The 25,944-nt window shown below is 53.3% G+C and overlaps 1 protein-coding gene across 1 annotated transcript in view; it reads left to right on the top strand.

The window, feature by feature from the left end:
- The window catches only part of Akt2 (AKT serine/threonine kinase 2), a 34,726-nt gene extending 9,743 nt beyond the window's left edge, over positions 1-24,983 (top strand). The window contains exons 2-13 of the mRNA XM_035449238.1: positions 50-178; positions 2,083-2,194; positions 12,082-12,235; positions 12,614-12,745; positions 17,885-17,950; positions 18,723-18,791; positions 19,972-20,094; positions 21,585-21,713; positions 21,818-22,032; positions 22,465-22,552; positions 22,632-22,734; positions 23,567-24,983. Of these exons, the coding sequence (XP_035305129.1) occupies positions 50-178; positions 2,083-2,194; positions 12,082-12,235; positions 12,614-12,745; positions 17,885-17,950; positions 18,723-18,791; positions 19,972-20,094; positions 21,585-21,713; positions 21,818-22,032; positions 22,465-22,552; positions 22,632-22,734; positions 23,567-23,646 (1,400 nt within the window). The 3' untranslated portion in view covers positions 23,647-24,983. The remainder of the gene's footprint in view (positions 1-49; positions 179-2,082; positions 2,195-12,081; positions 12,236-12,613; positions 12,746-17,884; positions 17,951-18,722; positions 18,792-19,971; positions 20,095-21,584; positions 21,714-21,817; positions 22,033-22,464; positions 22,553-22,631; positions 22,735-23,566) is intronic.
- The last annotated feature ends 961 nt before the right edge of the window (positions 24,984-25,944 follow it).

Here is a 25,944-nt window from a genome sequence, read left to right as displayed (position 1 = left end):
GACACTGTTTAACCTTGCCCTGACCCTTTCTCCTTCTGCCTCGTTTCAGGTGAATACATCAAGACTTGGAGGCCCCGGTACTTCCTTCTCAAGAGTGATGGCTCTTTCATTGGGTATAAGGAGAGGCCTGAGGACCCTGACCAGACCTTACCCCCCCTGAACAATTTTTCTGTCGCAGGTGCGTTTCAGGGCAAGGAGGCTGGAGTTCCATAGTTCACAGCTTGGCTGACAGGTTTGGGGACATTTGGGGTACAGTTATGCTCGAGCCAGAGCCTGTCTTAGGCCTGTTCATCCTCAGAACTGACTTCTACCCTTCCTTGCTGTTGCTCCTTGTCAGTGGGCCTTTTTATTTCTGGGGATAGTCAGAAGTCATGACATTTCTGGCTCTGTTAACAAAGTTGTCCTCCTCTCTCTGCCCCTCTAGCCCGTAAGCGTTAGCATCCCACCAAGCTGCTCCAGGGCTCACCGTGTGTCCCCGTGTGTCCCCAGTTCCCTCTGTGTCACCAGTTCCCCCAGTTCACCTGGTGTTTTCTTCTTTTGGTTTCCTAAACAGGGTTTCTCTCTGTAGCCCTGGATGTCCTGGAACTCACTCTGTAGACCGGGATGGTCTCAATCTTAGAGATCCACCTGCCTCTGCCTCCTGAGTGCTGGGATTAAAGCATGCGCTGCCCAGCTAACCTGGTGTTTTTTTTGTTTGTTTTTGTTTTGTTTTTTTGTTTTGCGTGACTGGCAGGACAAGCCCACGAATCGCATTGTGTTTCCATCTTCTTCCTTCACCGTGTCCTTGTCATACCTGCTGAGAATACTTCATAGACTCTCAGTCTCCATCACCCCAGACCCCTCCTCCCACAGGGCCTCTCTGCGGCCTCTGCCTGTTCCTCTAGCTCTCCCTCCTGCAGCCCCCAGAGCCCAGCCTAGTGCCTGTCCCTTCTGCAGAAAGCCTTCTGCTGCTCTCTCCCTGTGCTGTAGCTATAGCTGTTAGCAGCTATAGCTTCTCGCTTGGGCCGCCAGCCCATCTCCATCAACGTGGTGAAAATGTTTCTGTGGGTGGCCTCCAGAGCTCCATCCGTCCTCCCCGCATCCCAGGCTGATCTTCCTGTCCCTCCCCCCACCATCTTCTCTTCCTTCCTGTCTGCTTCTCCATCTCGTCTGTTTGCTCTAGATCTTAGGCAGTGACCTGGGTCTGGCTCTGGATGCTTCTTCCTGCCCTGTAGTCCAGTGCCCTTCCCTCCCCCGCCCTGCTCTACTCCCCCCAGCACACTCTCCCCATTTACTCCCTGCTGCTGGCTCTGGCCTTCAGCAAGAGGGACCTGCCTGCACATTTCTTCCGTATCCCTCTCATGACTTCCCGTGTTCCCAAGAGAGTCAGGATTCCTCACTGTGATCTCCAAGGCTCCGCCTGACCAGATTGACCCAGCTCTCCAGACTTGAGGCTTTCGTCTCCTGCGGCCCGTCTTGCAGTGCACCCTGTCTCACTAACTTGGTCCCCTTGCCTTCTGGGCTCAGCTCAGAGATGCTCCAGCCTCGAGAACGCCCTCCCTAAGGCCCCAGGCTGGGTTAGACACCTTGTGTCCTATCATATCTGTGACTCCTGAGTTGTTGCTGGTGGTTTGGCCTTCAGTGTTTGGCAGGAGAAATGACTTTCTGGACTACAGAATGAGTTCAAGGCCAGCCTGAATAACTTAGTGTAAGACTCTGTTTCACAAGAAAAAGGGAAGCTAGAGCCCTTGCTCAGTGACAGAACCTTTGCCTGGTGTGCATTGGGCCCCGAGTTTTATCCTTAGAACTTAGAAGAATTCGGTGAAAGCAGGAAACTGAGAAACTGTGGAGGGAGGTGTTTGGTGAAAGAAAGCCTCTCTGTCATGAATGACCGTCTATGCAGTCCTCCTTGCAGCCCAAGTTTCTTTGTACCCCTGAAGAGCACATGAAGACTGTGACATCCTGTGCCTTAGGGGACAGGGCCAGGACTGTCTCAGTCCCTGGCATCATCTGGTACGGGGGTCGGCACACAAAAGATGGCTTGGGGAAGTTGGTCTTTAGGCACCAGGGCCATCCCTCACTCTTTCCTGCCTGTACCTCCAGAATGCCAACTGATGAAGACTGAGAGGCCACGGCCCAACACCTTTGTCATACGCTGCCTGCAGTGGACCACGGTCATCGAGAGGACCTTCCATGTAGACTCTCCAGATGAGAGGTGAGTCTGCACCTCCATGTGGCTGACCTGAGAGTGGACAGGACTGTTTGTGAAGGCAAGAGATGTACATGGACATTTGGGATGCTCCGAAAGAATCCTTTACCTGGAGCTCTTCTGGCTTGGGGTCTCCCAACTGAGCTGAGAAGAGTTGGGTTACTTGGTCTAAAGACCCCACTCTGCATCTTCAGAGTCTGGGAACATATCAGAGTCCTGGGAAGAACTAGAGCTCTTCCCTGTTCATGACCTGGAGATTTGCCTGCTGCATTCCACATAAGCGCTTTCACTGATGAAAGGCAGTGGTCCAGAAGTCAGTTACAAAGGTCAGTGTAGGGCTAAAGATGTAGCTCAGTTGTTAAGAGTCTAGCCTAGCATGCATGAGGCTTTGACTTCAGTTCTCCAGTACCACATCAACTTGGCGTGGTGGCCAATCCCTGTTATCCCATCACTGGGGAGATGGAGACAAGAGGTTCACCTTTGGCTGCATAGGAATTTCAAGGCCAGCATAGTGTACGGGATCTTGTCTTAAAAAAAGAAATTTGAGCCAAGTGTAATGGTGTATGCTCATCACCTCAGTACTTGGCAAACGGAGGCAGGAGAAATGAAGTTCTAGACCTCTCTAGGCTCCAGAATGAGATCAGGGCCAGTCTGAATAATGATGGCTATGTCATCTGTGTGATCCCCAAGCCCCTCAGCTTGCCATTTCTTTGTGCCCTTGAAGAGCAAGTGGAGACTATGGCACCCTGTGTCCAGAGGGCGCATTGCACCACTGTGCATTTGCTGCTTTTACTGACTGGTGTGTCTTGGGAAGCTTTCTAACTGTATAGAGTGGCTCTTGCTCCCACTGTGTTCTTTCATTTCTTTTGTGGCAGCCATACAGAGGTGTCCCTGAGTTTATTTAGCAAGTTGGTTCATGTGGATTCAGTTCCAATCCATAGGATGCGTTCTTAGGAGTAAGACTGATACTTAGAGGAGTATGCCTTTCTAATTTTGAGAGGTTTTCTGTCAGGTGATGTCTAGAACTGTCCCCGTAACCTTGTGTTGTCAAGCACTGGGAGTCTTAGCTGTGTGAGCCTGATTCTCTGTAGATGAGTTTGCCCTTGAGGAGTTTCTTTTTCTGAACGATGTATTCAGTGGTTTATCTCTGTCCCCTGGTGGGGCTGGGCTCCTGTTTTCATTTATGTCTGTGTGGAGGAGACAGCTCCTCTAGCGTGGCAGATGTTCCTCCTCCCACTTTGTCCCCTTGACTTTGCTCTGAGGAACATTCCTCATGCTGGCCCCTGGGGCAGAGCCTCTGCTGTACCTGTGTGAGCTCTGAAGCAGGCTGTTCTAGTCCATTCTCGCCCTGTACATCCCGGGGTGAGAGCCCAGCTGTGGATGTTAGCAGGGGAGAAACAGAATGCTGGCTTTCTACCAGATTGGCCTCCAATTGATATGTAACCAAGGTTTGTCATCTTTTGATCCTCCTGCCTCTGCCTCCCAAGTGTTTGGATTCCAGGTGTGTGTCAGCAAAACTGGTGACTTCACTGTGGGTGGAGCTAATATCTGCCCTCTTGGACAGTGCTGTTTAGAGCCTTCATAAAACAGTATCACGAGATGCTGCCACAATATATACTGTAATTATTGTTGCATATCTCCCCAAGTTAAAAATATACTTGCCTCACCACAGGGAGCAGAATTATCAACACAGGCCAGCTGAGGTGTTACTCAGTTGAAAACTGGGGACCAAATATGGACTGCTAGCAAAAGCAGACCTAGACTAATAGATGCTGGTTCATGGGTGTTGGGTGAGTTTTCAAGGGTGGGTCCGAGTGTGGCTCTGGGGATAGGAAAGAGAATAAACAGTCCCGGGGAGTGGGCTGACCAGTGTATGCAGAGGCCTGGGAGTCAGACAGCTCATGTGCACCAGAGAATTAAGGGACTGCGTTTGGAAGAGGGGAAGTAGAGGCTCTCAAAGCTGGCAGTCCGGCCAGAGCCTTGGCCCTCAGTGGAGATCCCCGCAGGGCTTGGCAGGCGTTTAATAAACTGGGGTTTGTCACAGGGTTGTTAGGAGATTCTGAGGATGATAAACAGGAAGCCCGGGGCAGCAGTACCTGGCACCAGTGGGTAAGGCCTGGGAGAGGGCATCAGCCCCTGGCCAGGGAGCTCTTATTTCTGCTTTTTATAAGACAGCTTGTCCTCATAGCCTAGAGCCCTGTGCTAAGATGAGGGCGAAGATTGGCTTCTTATTCTTTATTTCCTTAGCACCCTCTGCTGATGAGATGATGGCTTCTGGGTTGGCCCTGCCCTAGAGCCCAAGCTCTAGATTCCAAAGGGAGGCAGAGACAGAGACAGAAACAGAGCAAGAGGGCGGTTCCTCCACTGTGGAGAGGGCCGGTGCTGTCCTCCCTGCCTTGTTCACATAGGCCCAAGCTTATGTGCTGCCCTGATTGTGCCTGTGGGGACTGCTGGGTAGAAGACAGGAAACACTGTTCTGACTCCCACTGGGCTTCGGGGTGTTTCTTTGCCTTTCCCAGGTAGCTGGGACCTAGTGACCATTCTGCCAATTCTGCCAGCATTTTCCTTTGTTCTCTTCCTTTTCTTTTCTTTTCTTTCCTTTTCTTTTCTTTCTTTCTTTCTTTCTTTCTTTCTTTCTTTCTTTTTTTTTTTTTTTTTGAGACAGGGTCTTACTATGTAGAACAGGTTAAACTCGTAGAGATCCACCTGCCTCTGCCTCCTGAGTGCTGGGAGTAAAGGAGCGCACCACCTGTAAAAGGGGAGGTTTTTATTGTAGATATGAGAGAGAGAACAGTCAGAAGCATCTGGAAGGGTCTAGAGCAGAGGAGGGGTGATGATGGGTGGACGTGAGGGAGGGACACACAGAGAGGGACAGCAAGGTGGAGACAGGGAGAGAGAGAGACAGATAGGAAGCACAGCTAAAATAGCAGGTTTGGGAGAATGAGTAAGCTTTGGGAGAGGGAAGCCCTCAGGCTGGAGGGGTTTGGGGTAGGGAGGAGGTGAGAAGGGCTAGGCTGCTGGCATGGACTTTGAAATGTGTAGCAGGTGTTTGGGACACTGAGGGAGCCTGGGGGTCGGTGTGTGCTTTGGTGTATGTGCTTTGGTGTGCTCTCAGGCACGAAGGTAGCTGTACCTTCTGCCTTTTGGAATCTGGGGAATCGGGAGTTTCCTTTGGACCTGACACCACCATGCCCGGCATGGATCCGACACTACAGTGCCCAGCACAGGCTTGTTTTCATGCTCAGAGTGCACGCCCAGGACCTCACCTAGACTCTGTAGCTCAGCCTTTGCTGCTTGTCACACCAGCTGTTTTTTTTTCTTCAGATTTTTTTTAGGTGTGTGTGTGTGTGTGTGTGTGAGAGAGAGAGAGAGAGAGAGAGAGAGAGAGAGAGAGAGAGAGAGAGAGAGAGAGAGAGAGAATAGGTGTGTGTGCCATGATGTGCCCGTGGAAGGCAGACGTTATCTTAAGGAGCTGGCTCTCTCCCTCCACCACGCAGCTTCCATGGATGACGCGGGCCATGAGCTCTAAAGGCCAGTGCCTGCTGCTGAGCCACTCCACCTCTCCTGTGTCTTTTGTATCCTTTAAAGCCAGGCTGTGAATTTCTGCTCATGCTCTTCACTCACTCACCCCTCAGCTGAGTGTGGCCCTTCCAAATCCCAGGTGCCACCGTCGTGCTGCGAGGACGGTGCAGGAGGAGCATCCTAATCTGAAATCCAAAGTGCTCCAAATTCAGAACTTTGTGTCCTCAAGATGCTCCAAACGTCCCAGATTCTCCCCATGTGTACAGTAAGATTAAGTCCTCCGGGCTGATGGGAGGCTATGGGCTCCTTTACACAGTGGTTATCTCTGCAGTGGGAGGTGCCTTGACCAGACAGTAACGTCTCTGTGAATATTCCAGAATCCAAGGAACTCCAAGATAGACAAGTTCTGGTCCCAAGCATTGTGGGTAAGGGATACGACTTAGTTAGGGTTCTTACTGCTGTGAAGAGACACCATGACCATGGTAACCTTTCTAAGGAAAACATGTAATTGAGGTGGCTTGCTTCCAGTTCAGAGGTTCAGTCCATTGTCATGGTGGGAGCAGGCAGACATGGTGCTGGTTACACCTTGATCAGAAGGAAACAGGAGAGTCCTATATCTTGCAGGCAACAGGAAGTGGTCTATGTCACTGAGCTAAGCTTAAGCAAAAGAGACCTCAAAGCCTGTCCCCACAGTGACATTCTTCCTTCAACAAGGCCACACCTCCCAATAGTCCCACTCCCACTGAGCTTATGGGGGCCAATTACATTCAAACTGCCACAGAAACTTAGCCTGAAATGTATATGTACTAATCTGCATATCCATGCATACTTGAGTTTTCCTGTGTGTGTGTGTGTGTGTGTGTGTGTGTGTGTGTGTGTGTGTGTGTGTGTGTGTGTGTGTGTGTTCGTTCCAGTGCACACAGCACACACACAGGTATACACTCTGGTGCTCTCCACTTTACTTTCTAAGACAGGCTCTCTCACTGAACCTGGAGCTTGCTGTTTCTGCTAGACTGCTGGCCAACAAGCCCCAGGCCCCTCCTGTCTCTGTCCCTTGGCCTGGGTTACAGGTGCCTGGCTTTTTATGGCAGTGCTAGGGATCTGCACTGGGGTCTTATGCTTACAGTGCAAGTATTTCATCCACCAAGCCATCTGCTCAGCCCTGACAACGTTGTTTCTAAACCTGGATTCACTCTAGGTACATACTGTGTTTTTGGCTTACTCTAATTTAGTTTTTGTCTTTTTTTTTCCCTCAAGACATTGATATTCTTTTCAAGGCAAGCTAGATGCTTTGTGGACCACCGCTTTGTGTTAATGGTTCTTCTTACTTCCTTTGTTCTGTGCCCTTGTTGGTCCTCTAAACCAGAAGTCATGGCTTCAGTAGGGTTGACAGCTACAGCCCTGCTTGCTGACATGGCAGATCAAGTTATATTGGAGTGCAGCCAGTCACTTGTGTAGGAATTGTCTGTGGTCAGCAGAGTGGATTAAGCACCTGGCTAGGAAAGCCTGGAGACAGCTCCCTACTCCTTCAGAGTTTGCAGGTCCCCGGTCTTGATGGGAATGGTCAGCAATAGACTGGGTTGGTGTGATCTTCATTACCAGGTCTGTTCTCAATCACAGTGGGATCTGCAGCTTCTGAAGGAGACAGATGTCTGAAGAACTGTTGGGTGCCACATGGCTAGTAAGCAGCAGAATGGAGGCCCAGGCCTGGCTCCCAGCTCCCCAGCCAGTGCAGTGTGCTGGTCTGAGCTCTGTCCAGTGTTGCTGGAGTAAGCATAGCTTCCTTCTCAGATATTCCTTCCTTGGCCCAGGTACATGATGAAGTACCACAGATGGAGGTGTGCTCCTAGGCAAGGCAGGGATGTCTGGTTTGTGTCTCTGTTGTCCTCTCTGCTTCTGGCTATGTCAGTGGGCCTCTGTGTTCCTTATTCTCCTCGTGTAGAATAAGGTAAGACACCCAGGGTGATGGGAGCCAAGGCTCCTTTACATATGTAATGTGACAAGGGCTGTCTCTACAATGGGAGGTGGCAGTGGCGGTGTTTAGTGGGCAGGCCTGGAAAATGGCCTCAACACAGCTCCCTAGGGGAGGAGTCCTTTGCTTTACTCCAGAACTCTGGGAATGGTGTCCCTTGGTGTGTAAACATTCCCAAGGGAGTGTTACCCTCTTCCATCCTTCCGGGCCTCAACTAGGATCTGAGGCCTGGGGCTGTCATCAATTTCTGTCTGGGTAGACCCTCAGGTCCCCGGCACAGGGTGGAGTGGCTGTGTGACACCCACCAGCCAGGTGTGGCTTGTGACTGTGGAGCTATTGATGGCTGTGGTCTTTCTAGTGCTATTATTGACTGGATAGGGAGGCTTGGTTTCCCTGGGGCTTCTTTGGGGAAAGGAAGGCACTCCAGTGCCAGCTTTGGGTGGCAGCCCCCTCTGCCCCAGACACCATGTTGCAAACCCTTGAGGAGTGTCCTGGACTAAGGCCCTCACTTTTTCTCTAGAATTCTGAGTGCTGCAACCTTGCACCTTTGGTCCAGTTGGAGCCAGGCTGGTGGCTGGTCAGGAGGTGGGAGAGCCTGTTACCACAGCCTGCCTCCTGGTACGTGCTCTTGTCTCTAGCCAGGTGGATGGTCTAGCTCAGGCCATACCCCATCTTCACACCTCCCAGGAGGCTGGTGCCTTCCTTCTGGGCTGGAGCTGCCCTCTCAGCAGCCCTGTCTACAGGTGGGGCGTGAGCTGCAAGGGTGAGCATGGACAGCAATGCCGCTGTCCTCACTGGTGTATTCTGTACTCTCAGAAGGGACAACCCCTTGAGACTTGCTCTCTCTTCCTGTCAGTGAAGGCAGTGATCACACTGTGTATCTTAGTCTGCAGTGTGTTCTTGCTACAGGAGTTTCAGATCTGTGTGTATGAAAGACTGTGTGTGAAAGACTCCTGCCTCTTAGATCTGTGATTTTCAATCCACCATCGTAATACTAAATAGTGCTTAAAAACATTGTAGCCAGTCATGGTGGCACATACATTTAAAAAGGCAGAGGCAATTGAGGCCAGCCTGTTCTACACAGCAAGTTTCAGAACAACCAGGACTACACAGTGAAACCTGTCTTAAAAAACAAAACCCACTTTTTTGGGTTTTTGTTTTTTTTGTTTGTGTGTTTGTTTTTTTGAGACAGCATTCATTGTTTAACAACCTTGGCTGTCCTGGAACTCACACTGTAGACCAGGTTTCAAGCTCTGTCTCCCAAGTGCTGGGATCAAACGTGTACACCACCACCACCCAACACAAACCTACTTGTTAAAAATTCCATTTACACGAACACACTATATCACATGTATGGGTATCAGAGGACAGCTTATGGGGGTCTGTTCTCTCCTTCCACTGTGTGACTCCTGGTTTGAATCAGGTAGTTGTCAGCTTGGTGGCAGGAGCCTTTATCCCATGAACCATCTTGCCAGTTTCAAAGTGAGTGTTTTAAAACATATAAGTAAACAACCATGGTCTTATAAAGCAGATCATAGCGTGTGTCATCATCCTGTGTCTACCCCCAGCTGCCGCACTTTCAGTATTTTGGAAAACAAGAATATTAATATAGGGGTTGGGTTTTAGGCTGAGCCACATCCAAGGGGGGCAAGGTTAAAACCAATTGAGAAATGCTGACTGGAGGGAAGAGGCTCGTACTGCCTGCCTGGGTGTGCGCCTGCCTCACTGGGTCTCTAGAGGCTCTGGGGCCATGGGACTTATGGCCACCTGGACCTTTCCTACCTACCAGGCACCCAAACATGCTCTAGAAGGTGCTAGAAAAATGCCCCATTGAAAGTAGGAGGAAGCTAGGCATGGTAGTTAGTGCATGTCTATCTCAGTACTCGAAGGGTTCAGGCCGGGTGTTCTGAAGTTCTAGGCTCAGCCAGGTGGCAGTGGTGGTGCACAACGTTAGTCCCAGTACTCAGGAGGCAGAGGCAGGTAGATCTCTCAGTTCGAGGACAGCCTGGTCTACAGAGCCAGTTCCGGGACAGCCAGGGGTACACAGAGAAATCCTGTGTCAAAAAAAAAAAAAAGAGTTCTAGGTTCTATAACAAGATTCTGTCTCAAAAAAATAAATAAATAAATAAAGAGCAGATGCCAGGCCCTGCCATGTGTTGTGGGGTTTGGGGGGCCTCCGGTCTCTTGGGTGGTGGGGAGCAGGGTGCCAACACTTGTCTGTGCACCTGTCTCACAAAGCTTGGTGTGCAGTTCATACATCTCTCAGAAAGTGTGACCTCGCAGGTAAAAGGCCACTCGGAGAAGGCAGATCCCTGCAGATGGTATCAGGAAGCTCTCAGCTTTGTTTCTGCTTGCTTCAGCAAGCCTGGAGCTGAGCAGGGACTCCCTTGCCCGGTGACCCTGGGGAAGGCCACAGGTCACCTGAGAGTCCAGTGACCAGGCTTGGAGCAAACTTGCTGAGTTTTCCTTGCTTCTGGACTTGTTTGCGCTAGGAGGGAGCCCGTGCCTTGGGCATGCTGGACAGGCCCTCTGCCACTGACCCACATTCCCAGAGTCTCAGCTCTCTCTTCGGTGATTTGGGGAGCACATTAAGTGTTCTCAGAGGCTGCCTGCTGGTCCCCTGCTTCCCAGGTCCCCTTCCTGGGGGCATCCAGAGCTTCAGGGTTGAGTCTTTCCGGCTGTTGCTGCAATGTTTGTGATTCTGAGCCCTGTGTGAGGAGAGCATTGTCTGACTCCCAGCACAGAACGCACACTGCTGTGTCCCAATTCTTCATGTAGGCCGTTCTAGGTCACCCTAAGTCTGTGGAGAACTGTCAGTCTTGGAGCTGCAGAGCATCTCACAGTACACACTCTGGATTGTTCTGTGCCCCCAGCAACCTGGTGTGAAGTCTCGCTGCCTCGTTCCATTGTTGCTAAGATGCCACTTTCTGGAAACATGCTATTGTTGTAGATAACACCAAGAAGTGACAGTGCCCAGTGGGATGAAGACAAGTTGCTTGGTGTAAGACCTGTTTCCCCGCGTGGATCGGTGCGCACTCTGGGACTCAAGGGAACAGCAGGGCAGCCTGACAGGGTGGGACAGGGCTCTGATTTGTCCCTCTCCGTGTGACCTTGCTAACGGTCCCCATGCCACCAGAGTGGCAGGTTATTCTGGAGGATGTCATGAAGCTCTCAGCCTCTTAGCTCCGGAAGAGCTAACTGCCTGCTGTCAGTGAACATTCTTGTTTTAGTGAGCAGTGTTTCCCACTCTTCACAGGCCCCTTTCTCGACAGGAGCAAAGGGCACAGAGGTTCAGGACACCTACAATTGCTGTGTTGCTAGGTCAAAAATGAAGGATGTGGGACCAGACACTGGCAGCATGTGCCTTTAATCCCAGCACTCAGGAGGCAGAGGCAGGTGGATCCCTGGGAGTTTGAGGCCAGCGGGGTCTACAGAGCGAGTTCCAGGACAGGTTCCAAAACTAAACAGAGAAACCTTTTCTCAAAAAACAAAACAAAACAAAAAAAGGGGGGGGGGGCTGGAGAGATGGCTCAGAGGTTAAGCGCACTGACTGTTCTTCCAGAGGTCCTGAGTTCAATTCCCAGCAACCACATGGTGGCTCACAACCAGCTTGAATGAGATCTGGTGGCCTCTGCTGGCATGCTGGCAGAAGACTGTGTATATAATAAACAAACAAACATAAATAAATAAATAAAATCTTTAAAAAAAAACCAAAACAAAAAGGATGTGGACTAGCTGAGTGTTACGCAGCCATTTGTCTGCACGTGGCCTCTGGTCATTTGTGCTACTTCCCAAAAAGAATGCTTTGCAAAGATCAAGACAGCAACTTCTAACCTAGGAGTGCCAGGGCCAGCTTACTGTCCTCTCGCCAGCCCCCGTCTGCTGGGACTGACTTCCTCTCCAGCAGCTCCTTTTCTGTGTACCTGGCTGGCCGAGCACCTGGGGCTCCTGCTGGCCAGCTCTTACCTCATAAAATCTCTGGCTGCTTTGGCTCCTGAGGCTTCCTTTTCCTTGTGCTTTCTCTCCACAGAACATGAGGAGCCTGTAAGCTTGAGCTTTTCCCTTGCTCTGAAGCAGGTCAAGGTAGTGCTGGTTGTCCCTCCCCAGGGCTCTTAGTCTCAAGGGCCTCAAACAAAGTATTCTCCCTCCTTTGATCATCTCAGTGCTACCTGATTCAGGGTTCCTCCAGGCCGGTGCATCTCCGAAGATCTGTCTTTATGCTCCTGCTGCCCTCTGCACAGCCTGAGCCCGCATGGCTTTAGTCAAGACCCATTGGTTCTGCCAGCCTTGCATCTCAGCAAGTGCTGAAAGGGCTTGGTCATCCATCTGCTTCCTTGTGGGAAGTGAGCTGTGGCTGACTGGGCAGGGAGGGGGTTCTCATGATTTGTGTTTCATGCAGGGAAGAGTGGATGCGGACTATCCAGATGGTCGCCAACAGTCTGAAGCACCGGGACCCAGGTGACAATGCCTTAGAGTATAAGTGTGGCTCCCCCAGTGACTCTTCCTCATCTGAGATGATGGAGGTGGCGGTCAACAAGGCACGGGCCAAAGTGGTAAGTGCTGGTGGCCGGTGACCAGGGGCTGGGCTGAAACAGCCCCGCCTGCCTGGGTCTCCACACAGAGTATCCAGGGGTCCAGGGTAGGGTGGCTTCTGGTTATGGATGCTCTTGGGGGCTGCCCTATGCCCCTGGAGTGAGAGGCACTGCCAGGGCAAACTGCTCCGGATCTGTTGGGGGTGTTGGGGGGCTCCTGCCAGAAAGGCCTAGGCCTGCCTGCCGCTCAGCACATGCAGTCACCATCCCCCCCACCCCCCAGCCGCCCATGAAGATCTTGGGCCCAAAGCATCTTTTGGGTTTCTTCTTGCTTGTTAAAATTTCATCCCATGGACCAAGTGCCAGACACCAAAGACTGTGTGTTCTCCCTGCCCACAGACCATGAATGACTTCGATTATCTCAAACTCCTTGGTAAGGGCACCTTCGGCAAAGTCATCCTCGTGCGGGAGAAAGCCACTGGCCGCTACTATGCCATGAAGATTCTGAGGAAGGAAGTCATCATTGCCAAGGTGGGCCACTGCGGGCGGGGTGTCCAAAGATAACATTGCAGTAACTCTAGGTTAGACCTGATGGGCTTTACTTGTGGTTTGTGAAGCAAGGCAGCCTCCGTTCCAGGACAGAGCAGTAGAGCTCAGGAGGCAACAGCAGCAAGGACACAGCAGCCAGGGAAAGCTGATGGGCTGGTAAACCTTAGGCTATCTCAGGCTGCCTTTTATTGGGATTAAGGGCAGTGTAGGGGAAGCTGTAGCCACGCCTTCTTAGGGGCTGGCTACAAGAGTACCTGAGGGCTTGTGAAGGCGTGGTATGACTTTAGGGTTTAGTTATATTTTACCTTTATACTGTTAAGTTTTAATCCTCTTTTAGACTAAAGGGGGAATTGTAGGGGAAGCTGTAGCCACGCCTTCTTAGGGGCTGGCTACAAGAGTACCTGAGGGCTTGTGAGGGCGTGGTCAGAGTGAGTAGGGGGACTGCGTTTTCGGTTTCGGTTTCTCTTTGCTTCTTGCTGTACAGACTACCACCGGCTGGCTGGTTCGCTCTGTAAGTAAGGCTTTTCCCTATTAAATACCCTTATATTTCTACCTGACTCCGTATTGGTAATTTCTTACTATAGGGCAGAGACTTTATTATCGTGCAGCCTCCTGTCTTCAAGAAAACTGATCTCTTTGCTCATCAAGCTGCTTCTGCCAGGGCCTAGTGTTCAGGCCTCACCATGGATGGGAAGGGCTTGGCAGCAGGGGGCTTGACAGACATACGCAAGGCCCCATTCCAGAATTGTTCCTGAAGATGACAAGAGCCATTTTTTTTTAGGAGTGAGGAGGAATGCTGAGGACGGAGCCCAGGGCCTTGTTTTGTTTTGTTTTGTTTTGTTTTTCGAGACAGGGTTTCTCTGTGTAGCTTTGGAGCCTATCCTGGAACTCGCTCTGGAGACCAGGCTGGCCTCGAACTCACAGAGATCCGCCTGTCTCTGCTTCCCGAGTGCTGGCATTAAAGGCGTGCGCCAGCAATGCCCGGCCAGCCCAGGGCCTTATATTCACCGCTGAAAGCCCTGTGTCACTCACCATACCCCAGTGTCCTCAGGCACCACTGTCTGGTGCTGGACCACGCTTGGGAGCTCTTTCAGGCTTGGGACATTTGCCCCTGCCATCCAATTCTGTGTCCTTATCTTTTCCCACATACCCTGTCCCAGCCTCATAGGATGGCTGTCTGGGGAGAAAACCCTGAGCCCAGGGAGGCCTGGACCACAGTCACCAGGTGCTGTTTAGAAGCTGAGGCAGGAAGTAGGAGGGGGAACTGGAGCGCAGTGGCTGGGAGCTTGCTGGACGGTGCAAGTTCCCAGATGTGATCCCAGCCAAAGCTGCTCTCTCGTTGTTTTTAACCTTATTTAACATTTGTATAATAGAAGATTCCAGATACACATACATACATCTGGTTGTTTTTAATTTTTTCTCTTTTCTTCCGAGACACTGTTTCTCTGTAGCCCTGGCTGTCCTGGAACTGGCTCAGTAGACCAGGCTGGCCTTGAACTCAGAGATCCATCTGCCTCTGCCTCCCCAGTGCTGAAGTTAAAGGCATGAGTCATCACACTTGACTGAAACCTTTTAAGAAAAAATAAACATAAATAGACTGTCTTTGTGGTTGTGTGTTACATGAGTTTTCTGGCCCGGCTGGTCCCGCCCACGCCTTTCTCTGCCCCAAAGAAACACATGGACGCTACATTAATTATGAAACTGTTGGCTGGTGACTATGGCTTCTTACTGGCTAGCTCTGTCTTAGTTATTAACCCATAACTACTAATCCATGTATTTCCACGTGGTCTTGGCTTACTGGACCTGCAACTCCTTTGCCTGCTGCATCACAACTGTTCAGAGGTTCCGCAGAGAAGAGCATAACTTCCTGTTTGTCCCTGCTTATATTCTGATTCTGCCCAGCTACGTCACTTCCTGCCTGTCTGTACAGACCTCCAGACCTCTATGGTTAGCTGGTGGCAGTGTCTGCCCAGCTACACCACTTCCTGGGATCCCATGACGACTCCTCTCTGCCTGCACTTCCCAGAACCCTCCTCCTGCATGTCCTGCTGCTCTATTGGCGGCTAACAGTGTTTATTCATCAACCAGTAAGATAAACATATGCACAGAAGAACGCACCATCAGTTGTGATTGTTGAGCAGTTGCCAGTATTGAACCTTGTTTCGTTGGCTCTGCCTCATTTTCTGTGTGGCTCCCTGCACCAGAGGCAAGAAGGAAACCTGGCTCAGCACAGCTTAGCTAGCCTGTGGAGTACGACCCTGGTTGGTTTGTTTTTTGACATATTTAAACACAGTATTCTTTGGAAAAGGGTTTCCTTGTGACAATTAACAAAGCTTAAGACATAACTATATGAAAACTCCTTTGCGAAGCGCATGTCTTTTGTAAAGCATCTTTGACTTTTTCCACAAGAATGGGTCCTATTGGCCGAGAAACAGTGCTCGGAGTTAGGGTTTAGGGAGGAGGGATTTGTTTGTTTCCTTTGTTTTGTTTAATATGGGGTCTCTCTGTGTAGTCCTGGCTGTCCTGGAACTCACTCTGTAGACCAGGCTGGCCTCAAACTCACAGAGATCCGCGTGTCCCTGTCTTTTGAGTGTACAACCAGTGCCCAGTGGAAAAAAGGGTTTGTGATAAGCTTACTAGTAAAACACTTTCTCAAAGTACAGGGGACCTCTTTCCCGTGTACTGCATTGGTTATGTGGACTCAGGATAGAGGAGATTTGGGTGACGGCAGGCTTTGCAGGGTAGCAAAGGTTGCCAGGTAATTAACACATCCATCCGTTCCCAGTCTTCCGATGGGAGACTGGTTCACACCCCTCCACCAAGGCAAGCCTGTGTGCTCAACAGCTTTGGTTTCTCTATTGCTGTTTGAAAGAACATGGACCTCATGCCCTCCACAGACATTTTTTTGTATTGGTGTTTTGCCGGCACGTATGTTGTCTATGCTTCATGCATGGAGTGCCCAAGGAGGTATTGGATCTCCTGGAACTAGAGTTAAGTTGTGAGCAGCCATGTGGGTGCTGGGAATTGAACCTGAGTCCTCTGGAAGAGCAGCCAGTGTTCTTAACCACTGAGCCACCTTTGCAGCCACTCCCCCCCCCTTCTCTCTGAGGCTAGAGTATTTTCAGGTATATTCTATCTAGCCATACCATTTCACCTATGTATATTTTAATATTTTTTAAAAATAGATTACTCATGTGTGTCCATGGTCAAAGTGTGTGCACATGAATGCAGTGCCTGTGGAGGCCTGAAGAGGGCGTCGGGTCCCCTGGAGTTGGAGTTGCAGGCCATTATGAGTGGGCTAACATGGGTGCTTGGGAATTGAACTTGTGTCCTCTGCAAGAAGAAACAAAACTGCTCATAGACCCGTGAAGAAATTGATCCAGGGCAGCAGGGCTTGTTGGCTTCAACACTGTTGTGGCCACGTCCTTACTCAGAGTGGGGCTGTACTGTGCGTTCCAGGAGGCTTACAAGCATGCCCGGCTGTGCATGCAGAGGGTAGCAGCAGCCTTCCCATTTGTGATAATCAGAAACTATCTGATATCCCCAGCGTCTCCCCAGTAAGCGCTTGTCCAGGTTGTTGAAGTAGCAACCGGAGGCATCTGAAGGCTCTCCTGTGGTCCTGCCCTTGGGCAGACACCAAACTTCTGCTTGGGAGGCAGTGCCCTCCCCACACCCCATGTGCCCACCCTGCGGGCCCAGAGAGTTTGTATTTCTACTCGTTTTCAGGGAGGTTGATGCTGCAGGCCTCACCCTGAGAAGTCCTGCCTGCATCTAGAGCCCTTTCCAGTTGGGGGGTCACATACTGTCTGCTTGTTCCCCCTTAGTGTGGTCACTGCAGCGAGCTGAGGTAGACAGTGTGGGGTGCATGTCAGCGCTGCATCGCTGTGACAGGCTGAGGTAGACAGGGTGGGGTGCATGTCAGCGCTGCATGGCTGTGGCAGGCTGAGGTAGACAGTGTGGGGTGCATGTCAGCGCTGCATGGCTGTGACAGGCTGAGGTAGACAGGGTGGGGTGCATGTCAGCGCTGCATGGCTGTGGCAGGCTGAGGTAGACAGGGTAGGGTGCATGTCAGTGCTGCATGGCTGTGGCAGGCTGAGGTAGACAGTGTGGGGTGCATGTCAGCGCTGCATCGCTGTGGCAGGCTGAGGTAGACAGTGTGGGGTGCATGTCAGCGCTGCATCGCTGTGACAGGCTGAGGTAGACAGTGAGGTGCAAGTCAGTGCTGCATGGCTGTGGCAGGCTGAGGTACACAGTGTGAGGTGCATGTCAGTGCTGCATGGCTGTGGCAGGCTGAGGTAGACAGGGTGGGGTGCATGTCAGTGCTGCATGGCTGTGGCAGGCTGAGGTACACAGTGTGGGGTGCATGTCAGCGCTGCATGGCTGTGACAGGCTGAGGTAGACAGGGTGGGGTGCATGTCAGTGCTGCATGGCTGTGGCAGGCTGAGGTACACAGTGTGGGGTGCATGTCAGCGCTGCATGGCTGTGACAGGCTGAGGTAGACAGGGTGGGGTGCATGTCAGTGCTGCATGGCTGTGACAGGCTGAGGTAAACAGGGTGAGGTGCATGTCAGCGCTGCATGGCTGTGGCAGGCTGAGGTAGACAGTGTGAGGCAGAAGGGTTCTGGCTGTTCACACCTTTGAGTTCATGGCAGCGGTGTTCTGTGGCCGCAGCTTCAGGCCTGTGGAGACACTGTACATTCTTATGGGAGCACATGGCAGAGGGGGCTGGGAGGTAAAGAGAGGAGGAGGCCTTGGTTCCCAAGGGCATGCCCACAGCGGTCTCATTTCCTCCCACTGGGCTCTGTGTCCCACAGTCTTCCACTTCCCAAAAGTGCAGTAGGAGGGCACCAAGCCTCCAGAACACCTGAGCCTGTGGACACTGAAGATCCAAGCGTCAGTGGAATGTTAATGCTTGGCCCAGGTTCAGGTGGTGCCAGCCCCGTCTTTCCACTGTAGAGCTGTATCCAGTTCACCCTGTTGCTTTGAGACCACCCGTGTCTGGGCTGCTGTTTGGTCAGGGCCTGAGAACCCCTGGGTGGGGGTGGTTTCATCTGGAGTTTGCTCCGAGGTGGCTGCAGGTTGGCCTATGTCCCTGCCACTCATCTGCATCATCTGTCTGCAGGATGAAGTCGCCCACACGGTCACTGAGAGCCGGGTCCTGCAGAACACCAGGCACCCCTTCCTTACTGTGAGTTCCCTCCCTGCCAAACCGTTGGGCCCAGTTCTATGAAAGAGCTAAAGCCTTGCTACTGTAAGCACGGCTTTGGTGTAGGCCAGGTAGGTCAGGCAAAGCGTCACTGGGCTCCCAGACGGCTTGAGCATCAGGACACTAGGTAGTGGGGGTGTGGCAGCCTTCTTTGGGAATGAGGGGTGCCCAACCCAACTGACTAAGGGGAAGGTTGCTTTTTGATTTTAAGATACCGTAGACACAAATGTGTCATGGTGTGCCTGTTGACTCCGTCTGAGGAGATGTGGAAGGCAGCCTTGAGGCTGTGGTCTCTGTGACATCCCTATCGGTTTAGAGGGCGAGGTTAAGGATGCTGCCCTGTGAAGGCACGGTACTTGTTTTCATGAGATTTTATGCGATACCTCAGTGTGGAAGACAACCATATATAGTTTATGGTTTTCGTGGGAGAGGGATCGGCAGGGATTGGTGAGGAGCCTCCTTGGGGCTCCTTGGAATACAATCTGAGGGCTATTGTACACTGGCAGCTTGTCTGTCTTGCCTTTGGAGCTGGCGCCGAAAGCCACAGAGAATCAGGTTCATGTGACAGAGAGCTCCGCTCTGTGTGTGCTATGTCTCACTGCTAGACAAGGAGAGAGCTGATGACACAGCTGTGGGTGGCCATGCCTGGGATTTGAACCCCTGAGACCCAAGTGGGCAGAGTGTGCCAGTTCAGGTTCTACTCTCCAGCTGCCAGAGCCGCCTTTGTGTCCCAGCATTCTGGTTCTCTTCACAGGCCCTGAAGTATGCCTTCCAGACCCATGACCGCCTGTGCTTCGTAATGGAGTACGCCAACGGGGGCGAGGTGAGTCGAGCCACCTGGCCACTTGGTGGTGGTGGAGAGGGAAGCAAAGAAGACAGGGGTGAGACGGGGGGGGGGGGGGGTGCGCGCGCGCGTGTGTGTGTGTGTGTGGGGGGGGGTTTCTTGAATGTCACCACGCTCTATCCTGCTTCCCGTGAAGCCAGTGGTAGGGGATCCATTTTGAGGGTGGGGGCAGGCTTGGAGGTTAAGTGAGTGACTCACCCAAGGTCACATTGCTGCTGCTCTGCTGGGCAGAATTCAGGGCCAGGTGCAGAGGCTGTGGGGTGGCAGATGTTCTCGGGGACACGTGAGAAAGCGCGGGCTCTAGGCCCCGTCCCCTGGCTCCCGAGTCTGTTCCGTGCTGTGCCTCTGGTGACCGTGTCAGTCAGTCCCTCTCTTCCTTCCGTCACCTGTTCTCCGCTCATTGCTCATTGTCCTCGAGTGCGCTCGACAGAGTGGCCCCACTCACTGTCACTGCTCAGCCAGTGGACCACTCACTGGTGACGGTGCTCTTGTCTCCCTTTTGTCACCCGCCCTCACTTGTCCCTGTCATTACTGACTCCTCCCGCCCTTGCAGCGTCCTTGCTTATTAATAAGTGATTAATTAATGTATTTATTTATTGGCAAAATCTCATTCAGATAGCCCAGGCTGATTTCAAACTCATTCTCATTGCGTAGCTAAGGCTGGCCTTGAATTCTCGACTTTCCTCTTTCTACCTCCCAAGTCCTGGGGCTGCGGGTCCACTCTAGTCTCACTGACCCTGTGGCCAAGGCTGGCCTTGAATTCCTACTCCGCTGCTTCAGCTCCCAGTGCTGAGGCTGTGGGCGAGTCCTCTGTGCTGGTTTACATCCTTTGTCCTTGTCTTTCTTGTTTCTTCCTGTGTGCTCTTTTCTTCCTTGGTTCTTCTTGCTGGAGCCTGTCTGTTCTGGGCATGCCATGGGGCTGGGGGGGGCAGGGCTGGGGGCTGGGGGGCAGGGCTCGGGCTGGGGGGGGCTGGGGGCTGGGGGGCAGGGCTGGGGCTGGGGGGCCAGGGCTGGGGGCTGGGGGGGGCAGGGGGCTGGGGTGGGGGAAAGGGCAAGGGGGGTGGGGGGGAGGGGGGGGGCCAGGGCTGGGGGCTTGGGGTGAAGGGGGCAGGGCTCAGGGCTGGGCGCCAGTGCTGAGGCCGCCCCTGCTCTCCCGCAGCTGTTCTTCCACCTGTCTCGGGAGCGAGTCTTCACGGAGGATCGGGCCCGATTTTATGGTGCGGAGATCGTGTCAGCTCTGGAGTATTTGCACTCGAGGGACGTGGTGTACCGTGACATCAAGGTGAGTAGGTTGATGGCCTGGGGGCAAGCGTCGGGGACTGGGGGTGGGGGTGGGAGTGCGCAGATCTGGCTGGTCCGTGGCGCACACCCCGCAGTTGTACAGTGAAGACCCGTGAGCTCCTCAGGCTGCTAACTGGCTGTGGGTTCGCAGCATCCAGAGCATAACTTGGCAGTGACACCAAAACTACTTGCCAGCCATCTGCCCTGGCCTTATGCACACCAGAAACCGGACATGTCCTTCCCGGGGAAGGTGCGCTCACACTCAGAGCACACTGCTCATGCTGCCCATAGCACCCGCTGCCAGAAAATGGGCACCAAGTGGCATTTTCCAGGGGAGCTCTAGGTGGCAGGGCAGGTTGTGCAGTGGCTGTGGCTGCGTCACATGGTCAACCCCGAAGAAGGGGCTGCAGCAGATAAGGTGACCTCACGGGTGGACTTGGGGTGAAGCTTGGGGGCTGCAGCAGTTAAGGTGACCTCACGGGTGGACTCGGGGTGAAGCTTGGGGGCAGAGTGTCTGCTCGATGTGGCGTGCACCCCAGTATGGCACACAGTCCTGAGAAAACCAAGAAGAGCGGTTCATAACTGGGCTTCCGGTTCTGCCCGAGCCTGACCTATAGATGGCAGGGCCTTACTGAGGTGTCATGTATGCTCTGGGCTTTATACTCTTCTGGTGTGTATTTTATGACTAAAAAAACATCTGGGCTCATGCCTGTAATTTTAATACTCAGGCTAAGTCAGGAGGATTGCTTTGAGTTAAAAGCTAGCTTGAGGCAGGCATTGTTGGCGCACGCCTTTAATCCCAGCACTCAGGAGGCAGAGGCAGGCGGATCTCTGTGAGTTTGAGACCAGTCTGGTTTATAGAGCAAGTTCCAGGACAACCTCCAAAACAATACAGGTTAACCTCCAAACCCTATCTCGAAAAACCAGAATAAATAGATAAATAAATAAATGCTAGCTTAAGCTACAGAGCTGCCCTGTCTCCAGAAAATTACCAAATTCTGAGAACATAGTACTCTCACATTGAACCTTAAGAAACTAAAGGCCAGGCCAGGCATGGGGCACACACCTTTAATCCTAGCAGAGGCAGGTAGAGCTCTGTGAGTTCCAGGCCAGCCAGGGCTACACAGAAGACTGTGTTCCAAACGGGAAAGAAACTGAAAGCACAGTGCGTGTGCTGTTGGCTGTCTCGCCCTCCAGGAATCCCTGATGAGACAGCTTCCGCCCCAAGCCAGCACCTCTAGAGCTGTGGCTCTCAGTCTTCCTATCGATAGACATTTTCCCTGCTGCTTCATAACTGCAGTGTTGCTGCGGTTACGAATCATAGTGTAAAGATCTGTGTTTTATGATGGTCATAGGTGACCCCTGTGCAGAGGTCATTGTACCCCCAAAGGCTGGTCCACAGGCTGAGAACCGCTAACCTAGAGGGAAAACCCTGGGAGGATCTGATCTGTCCCTCATATGTTGGCTTGTTTGTTTGTTTGTTTTAAACAGCTGGAAAACCTTATGCTGGACAAAGACGGCCACATCAAGATCACTGACTTTGGCTTGTGTAAAGAGGGCATCAGTGACGGGGCCACCATGAAAACCTTCTGCGGCACCCCAGAGTACTTGGCACCCGAGGTGTCTGGGGCCGGGGGCATGGGAGCGCGCAAGCCAAGGGTGGAGGGAGCCCCGAGGGTGGAGCCGCTCTAGCCTCCCTGCCTGGCCTCTTATTGCTCCTCCAGGTGCTGGAGGACAATGACTACGGACGTGCAGTGGACTGGTGGGGGCTGGGCGTGGTCATGTACGAGATGATGTGTGGCCGCCTGCCCTTCTACAACCAGGATCACGAGCGCCTCTTTGAGCTCATCCTCATGGAGGAGATCCGCTTCCCACGGACGCTTGGGCCGGAGGCCAAGTCCCTGCTGGCTGGACTGCTGAAGAAGGACCCTAAGCAGAGGTGTGGCCTGGCAGTGTGTGGTCCCCTGAGCAGCCCCAGGGCTCCATAGTAGGCATTCCCACTCAGCAGCCTGCCCTGCATTTCCTGCCTGTCTTACGGGCCACAGGACACAGGCTTCTTCTGGCTGGCCTAAGGTCACAGACTGCATATGGCTGAGCCAGTGAGTGTGTGGTCTACCTTCTAAGCCTGCCCTGCTTCCCTGCCTCCTCTTTATGGACAGAGGGGAGGCCAGTTGTGTGGCTGCCTTGGCCCAGATTGCCTTCTCCCTGCCTCCGACCCAAGCCGTGAGCTCTTCAAGCTGAGGGCCCATCTGCAAAGTGGTTTGTGGCAGGGCGGCATCGTCAGAGGCTGTATGGGGGCCCTGGCCCCTGGATCGTGTCTGCCTGTGCCATTGTGGGCGCTGAGTGGTCGGTAATGTTTGTCTCTGCGCAGGCTCGGCGGAGGTCCCAGTGATGCCAAGGAGGTCATGGAGCACAGGTTCTTCCTCAGCATCAACTGGCAGGATGTGGTACAGAGAAAGGTGAGCCCTCTTGCCTGCGCCAGGGGTCTCACCTGCCCGCAGGTGACCTGTCATGCTGACCCCAGCCTCCTCTCCACAGCTCCTACCACCCTTCAAACCTCAGGTCACTTCCGAAGTGGACACAAGGTACTTCGACGATGAGTTCACCGCCCAGTCGATCACAATCACACCCCCGGACCGCTGTGAGTGTCTGGGGCCCCACTGCCCCTGGGCCTGGCTGGTGGCTGAGTAGGGGGGTCTGCCCTGGATCCCGCTTGCCAGGAGGACCTTGGTCGGCTGCCTTTATTGAGTCTGGCCTGTGGGTTTCCCCTGAGATCTGCTTACAAGGCCTGAGGGTTGTCAGGAACTATGGCTGTAGTATGTTCTGGGGTTCAGGGGCTGTCCTGGTCTTTGGGCTAGAGCACTCTGTTGACTGTGTTCTTGATCTGAAGCCACCCCAAGGCTGGGTACTCAGGACAGCCCCCAGCCCTCAGCTTTCCTGGGATCCCAGGGCTAGGGAAGGCAGAGGACATTCACTCCGGGCAGAAGTGGCCTGTGGGTGCCAACAGTGGGAGTACACTGGAGTGAAGGGCAGGCTGTGGGCCGCCAGGTGGGGCCTGGGAGAGGCAAGAGGACATGGGGTTAGGTAGGAGGTCACCTGGGAAAGTGGAGACCTTTAGCATGGGAGCCTGTATAAGGGTTCTGTGCCTGGCACAGAATTGTGCCAGGGCTGTTGACAGTCCTCTGGCTGCAGGTGAGTATGGGTGGGGACAGACCAGGGAGGAGTGTGAGCTAGACCCTGGTGGTGGCGAGGGTTGGGGAGGGGGAAGGATCTTCAGAAGACCCAGCCTGGGGAGGAGGCCATGGCTAACTCTCTCTCCACAAGTAAGCTGTTTTCCTTGATGCTGGGGCTGTGGGCCCCCACTACTGGCTCGGTGTTCTCTGTAGTCCCTAGTCCCAGTGCACTTCCCAGTGGGGTGAGGTGGGCAAGACCACGGTCCCTTGTCTCCATGGTGTCTCCACCCAACCCTACAGATGACAGCCTGGGCTCGCTGGAACTGGACCAGCGGACGCACTTCCCCCAGTTCTCCTACTCAGCCAGCATCCGAGAGTGAGCAGCCCTCTGCCACCACAGGACACAATCATGGCTGCCATCCACTGCCTGGGTGGCTTTTTAAAGAAAACCTTATTTTGCCTTTTGGTTTGTGTTCCCTTCCCTGTCCCCCTCACTTGTATATCCAGTTTCTTCTTCAGTTCTTGCCCAGATTAGTGCCCTGGCAGCCATCTCCTCCGGCCTCCCCTCTATTCCCAGATGCATGCTGGGAAAGTGCCCAAGGATGGGCTGTTGGGAGGATGGAGAGAGGCTATAAATGACCACCAGCCTCCAAGAGGAAGTGGGAGCCACGGGGTCACCTGGGCTTGAGGGCCAGCCAGCAGGGGCCACATCTGGATGAAACCTGCCACCCCCAGCACCCCAGGTGCCTTCTATGCTGTTACTGGGCTGTCTGTCTGCTCCCGCCTCACCTGGGGCAGAAACGCAACAGCGCCCAGGGGCGGGCAGAGGCCTTCGGAAGCTGAAGGATCTGGGTTTGGCTCCATAGAAAATGGAGCCAAATCCTTGGATCTTGGTGGGGGGTCAGGACCAGGAGCTGCCTCCTAAACCTGCCTCTTCCTCCCAAGCTGCTCTCTTGATTCTGGACAGAGCAGGAGGAATATTTGGGGGCCAGCCCCCCTGCCCACAGCCTCGTGCCTTACCAGGGCTTCCTTCTAGCCAGCCTTGCCTCCCGATGGGCCCCAGCCCCTTTGGAAGGCTCCATTTTCTGCCTGGGGCAGAAGGAAGCCAACCTTGGCTGTTACACATCTCACACCGAGACAGTATTGGGCCCCTTGGACTTGACTGGGGCCTGAGAGGGGACACAGATGGGGACAGGTGTCTCTGGTACACATTGGGGTGGGGCCACCTCATCTCCAGGGCCCCTGCTCTGGAGCCTTAAGGCGAATGTGTGAGTGCGAGTCTGTCCGTGCTGTGGGTGGCCGTGTGCACCCTGCTCTAGCGGTGAGCATCTCAGGCTCCTGGGATGCAGGCGCCTTCAGCTGTGTGCAGTAGCACAGGTGTGAGTGAGCAGGCTCAGCCGAAACCCCAGCCGGAGTGTTTGGTCCCATGGGGTGCAGCCGGTCCACCTGCTGCTCTGGCCATGTTGCCCCATCCCCAATATCTCTGGGTGTTTGGAATTGAGTTTTCCTGGTTTTCCTATCCCACCCCACCCCTCAGACTAGATACATTACAAAAAGGCAGTAGGGTGGGGGTGGGCAGGGATGATGTGGGGGTCGTCTGTTTTTTCCTTTTTATGTGTGTATGTTTATCTGAGAGTTCTCTCCCACCCCTACTGGCCTTCCCTTACTTGTCATATTTGTACGGTACAAGCAATAAAGACACTCATTTCAGACCAGGGCCCAGTCCTCATTTCCTTAGCCACGCCCCCCCCCAGGGTACTGGAGTACCAGTGGACCAGGTACCACCCATCACCTGCCCTGCCTGGTTCTGAGGCTCACAGAGCTGTGGAGATGGAATGGATAGAGCTAAGAAAGTGGGGTGGGTGGGCCCAGGCTGCGGGGGGGGGCACTGTTGAGAAGAGGGGTACGGTGGGTGCAGGGTGGTTTGGGTCGGGTAGGGATGGGTTCAGGTCCTTAGAAGCTGCCAGATTTGGGGGCGCTGGTGTCTGCAAACAGGAAGCCTGTGTGTGGTGTGGCAGTAGGAGGTGCCTCTGAGCCCTAGAACATTTCTCTGTGTAAAACCAGGAAGCCTTAACGTCCCCAAATGCCACCATAAAGTCATGTCTTGACAGCACTTGTCACCTACAGCGGCGACGCTTGAACATTGAATTGCAGCTGCACAGGTCTGGGGCTCACTCCACCCATGCTGAAATTCTGGGGCTCGGTGGGGTGCTAAGCAGGGGCATCAGAGGCATAGGAATCTGAGATCTGGAAAGGGCCATGGGAAAGCCGAGGACAGTTCAGACACCTGCCCCAGCTGCAGAGACGTGTGGTGGGTGCGGGGCCATCTTCAGTAGAGAAGTGTGCCCCTGTGGTTCTAATTTGGGTAGGTGAAGCCTCTGCTGGTCTCAATGCAGGGTCGAGCTCGAGTCTGGCGTTTGAAAGACCCTAGGTTCCCTCTCTAGCATAGGAAAAGAAAAACGCCTTTTATTCCCACCGTGCCAGCCCCTCAGTTACAGATGGAACAGTTCCTTCTGTCACGCGTGACTCATCTCCCAGGAGGATACATTCCTGTCTACCTCAGCTTTGAGCGGCTCCACGTGAGGGACCCATAGCCAGCTGTCCCCAGAGTGAACACACATCCTTCCAGGCGCCTGTGCGGCTTAGTTTGAGGGAAAAGAGTTTTAATGAATACACCA

Source organism: Cricetulus griseus, chromosome 9, assembly GCF_003668045.3.
Source record: "Cricetulus griseus strain 17A/GY chromosome 9, alternate assembly CriGri-PICRH-1.0, whole genome shotgun sequence".
Lineage (NCBI taxonomy): Eukaryota > Metazoa > Chordata > Mammalia > Rodentia > Cricetidae > Cricetulus > Cricetulus griseus.
The sequence above is the reverse complement of the archived record's forward strand: the minus strand, read 5'-3'. Positions and strand labels throughout refer to the sequence as shown.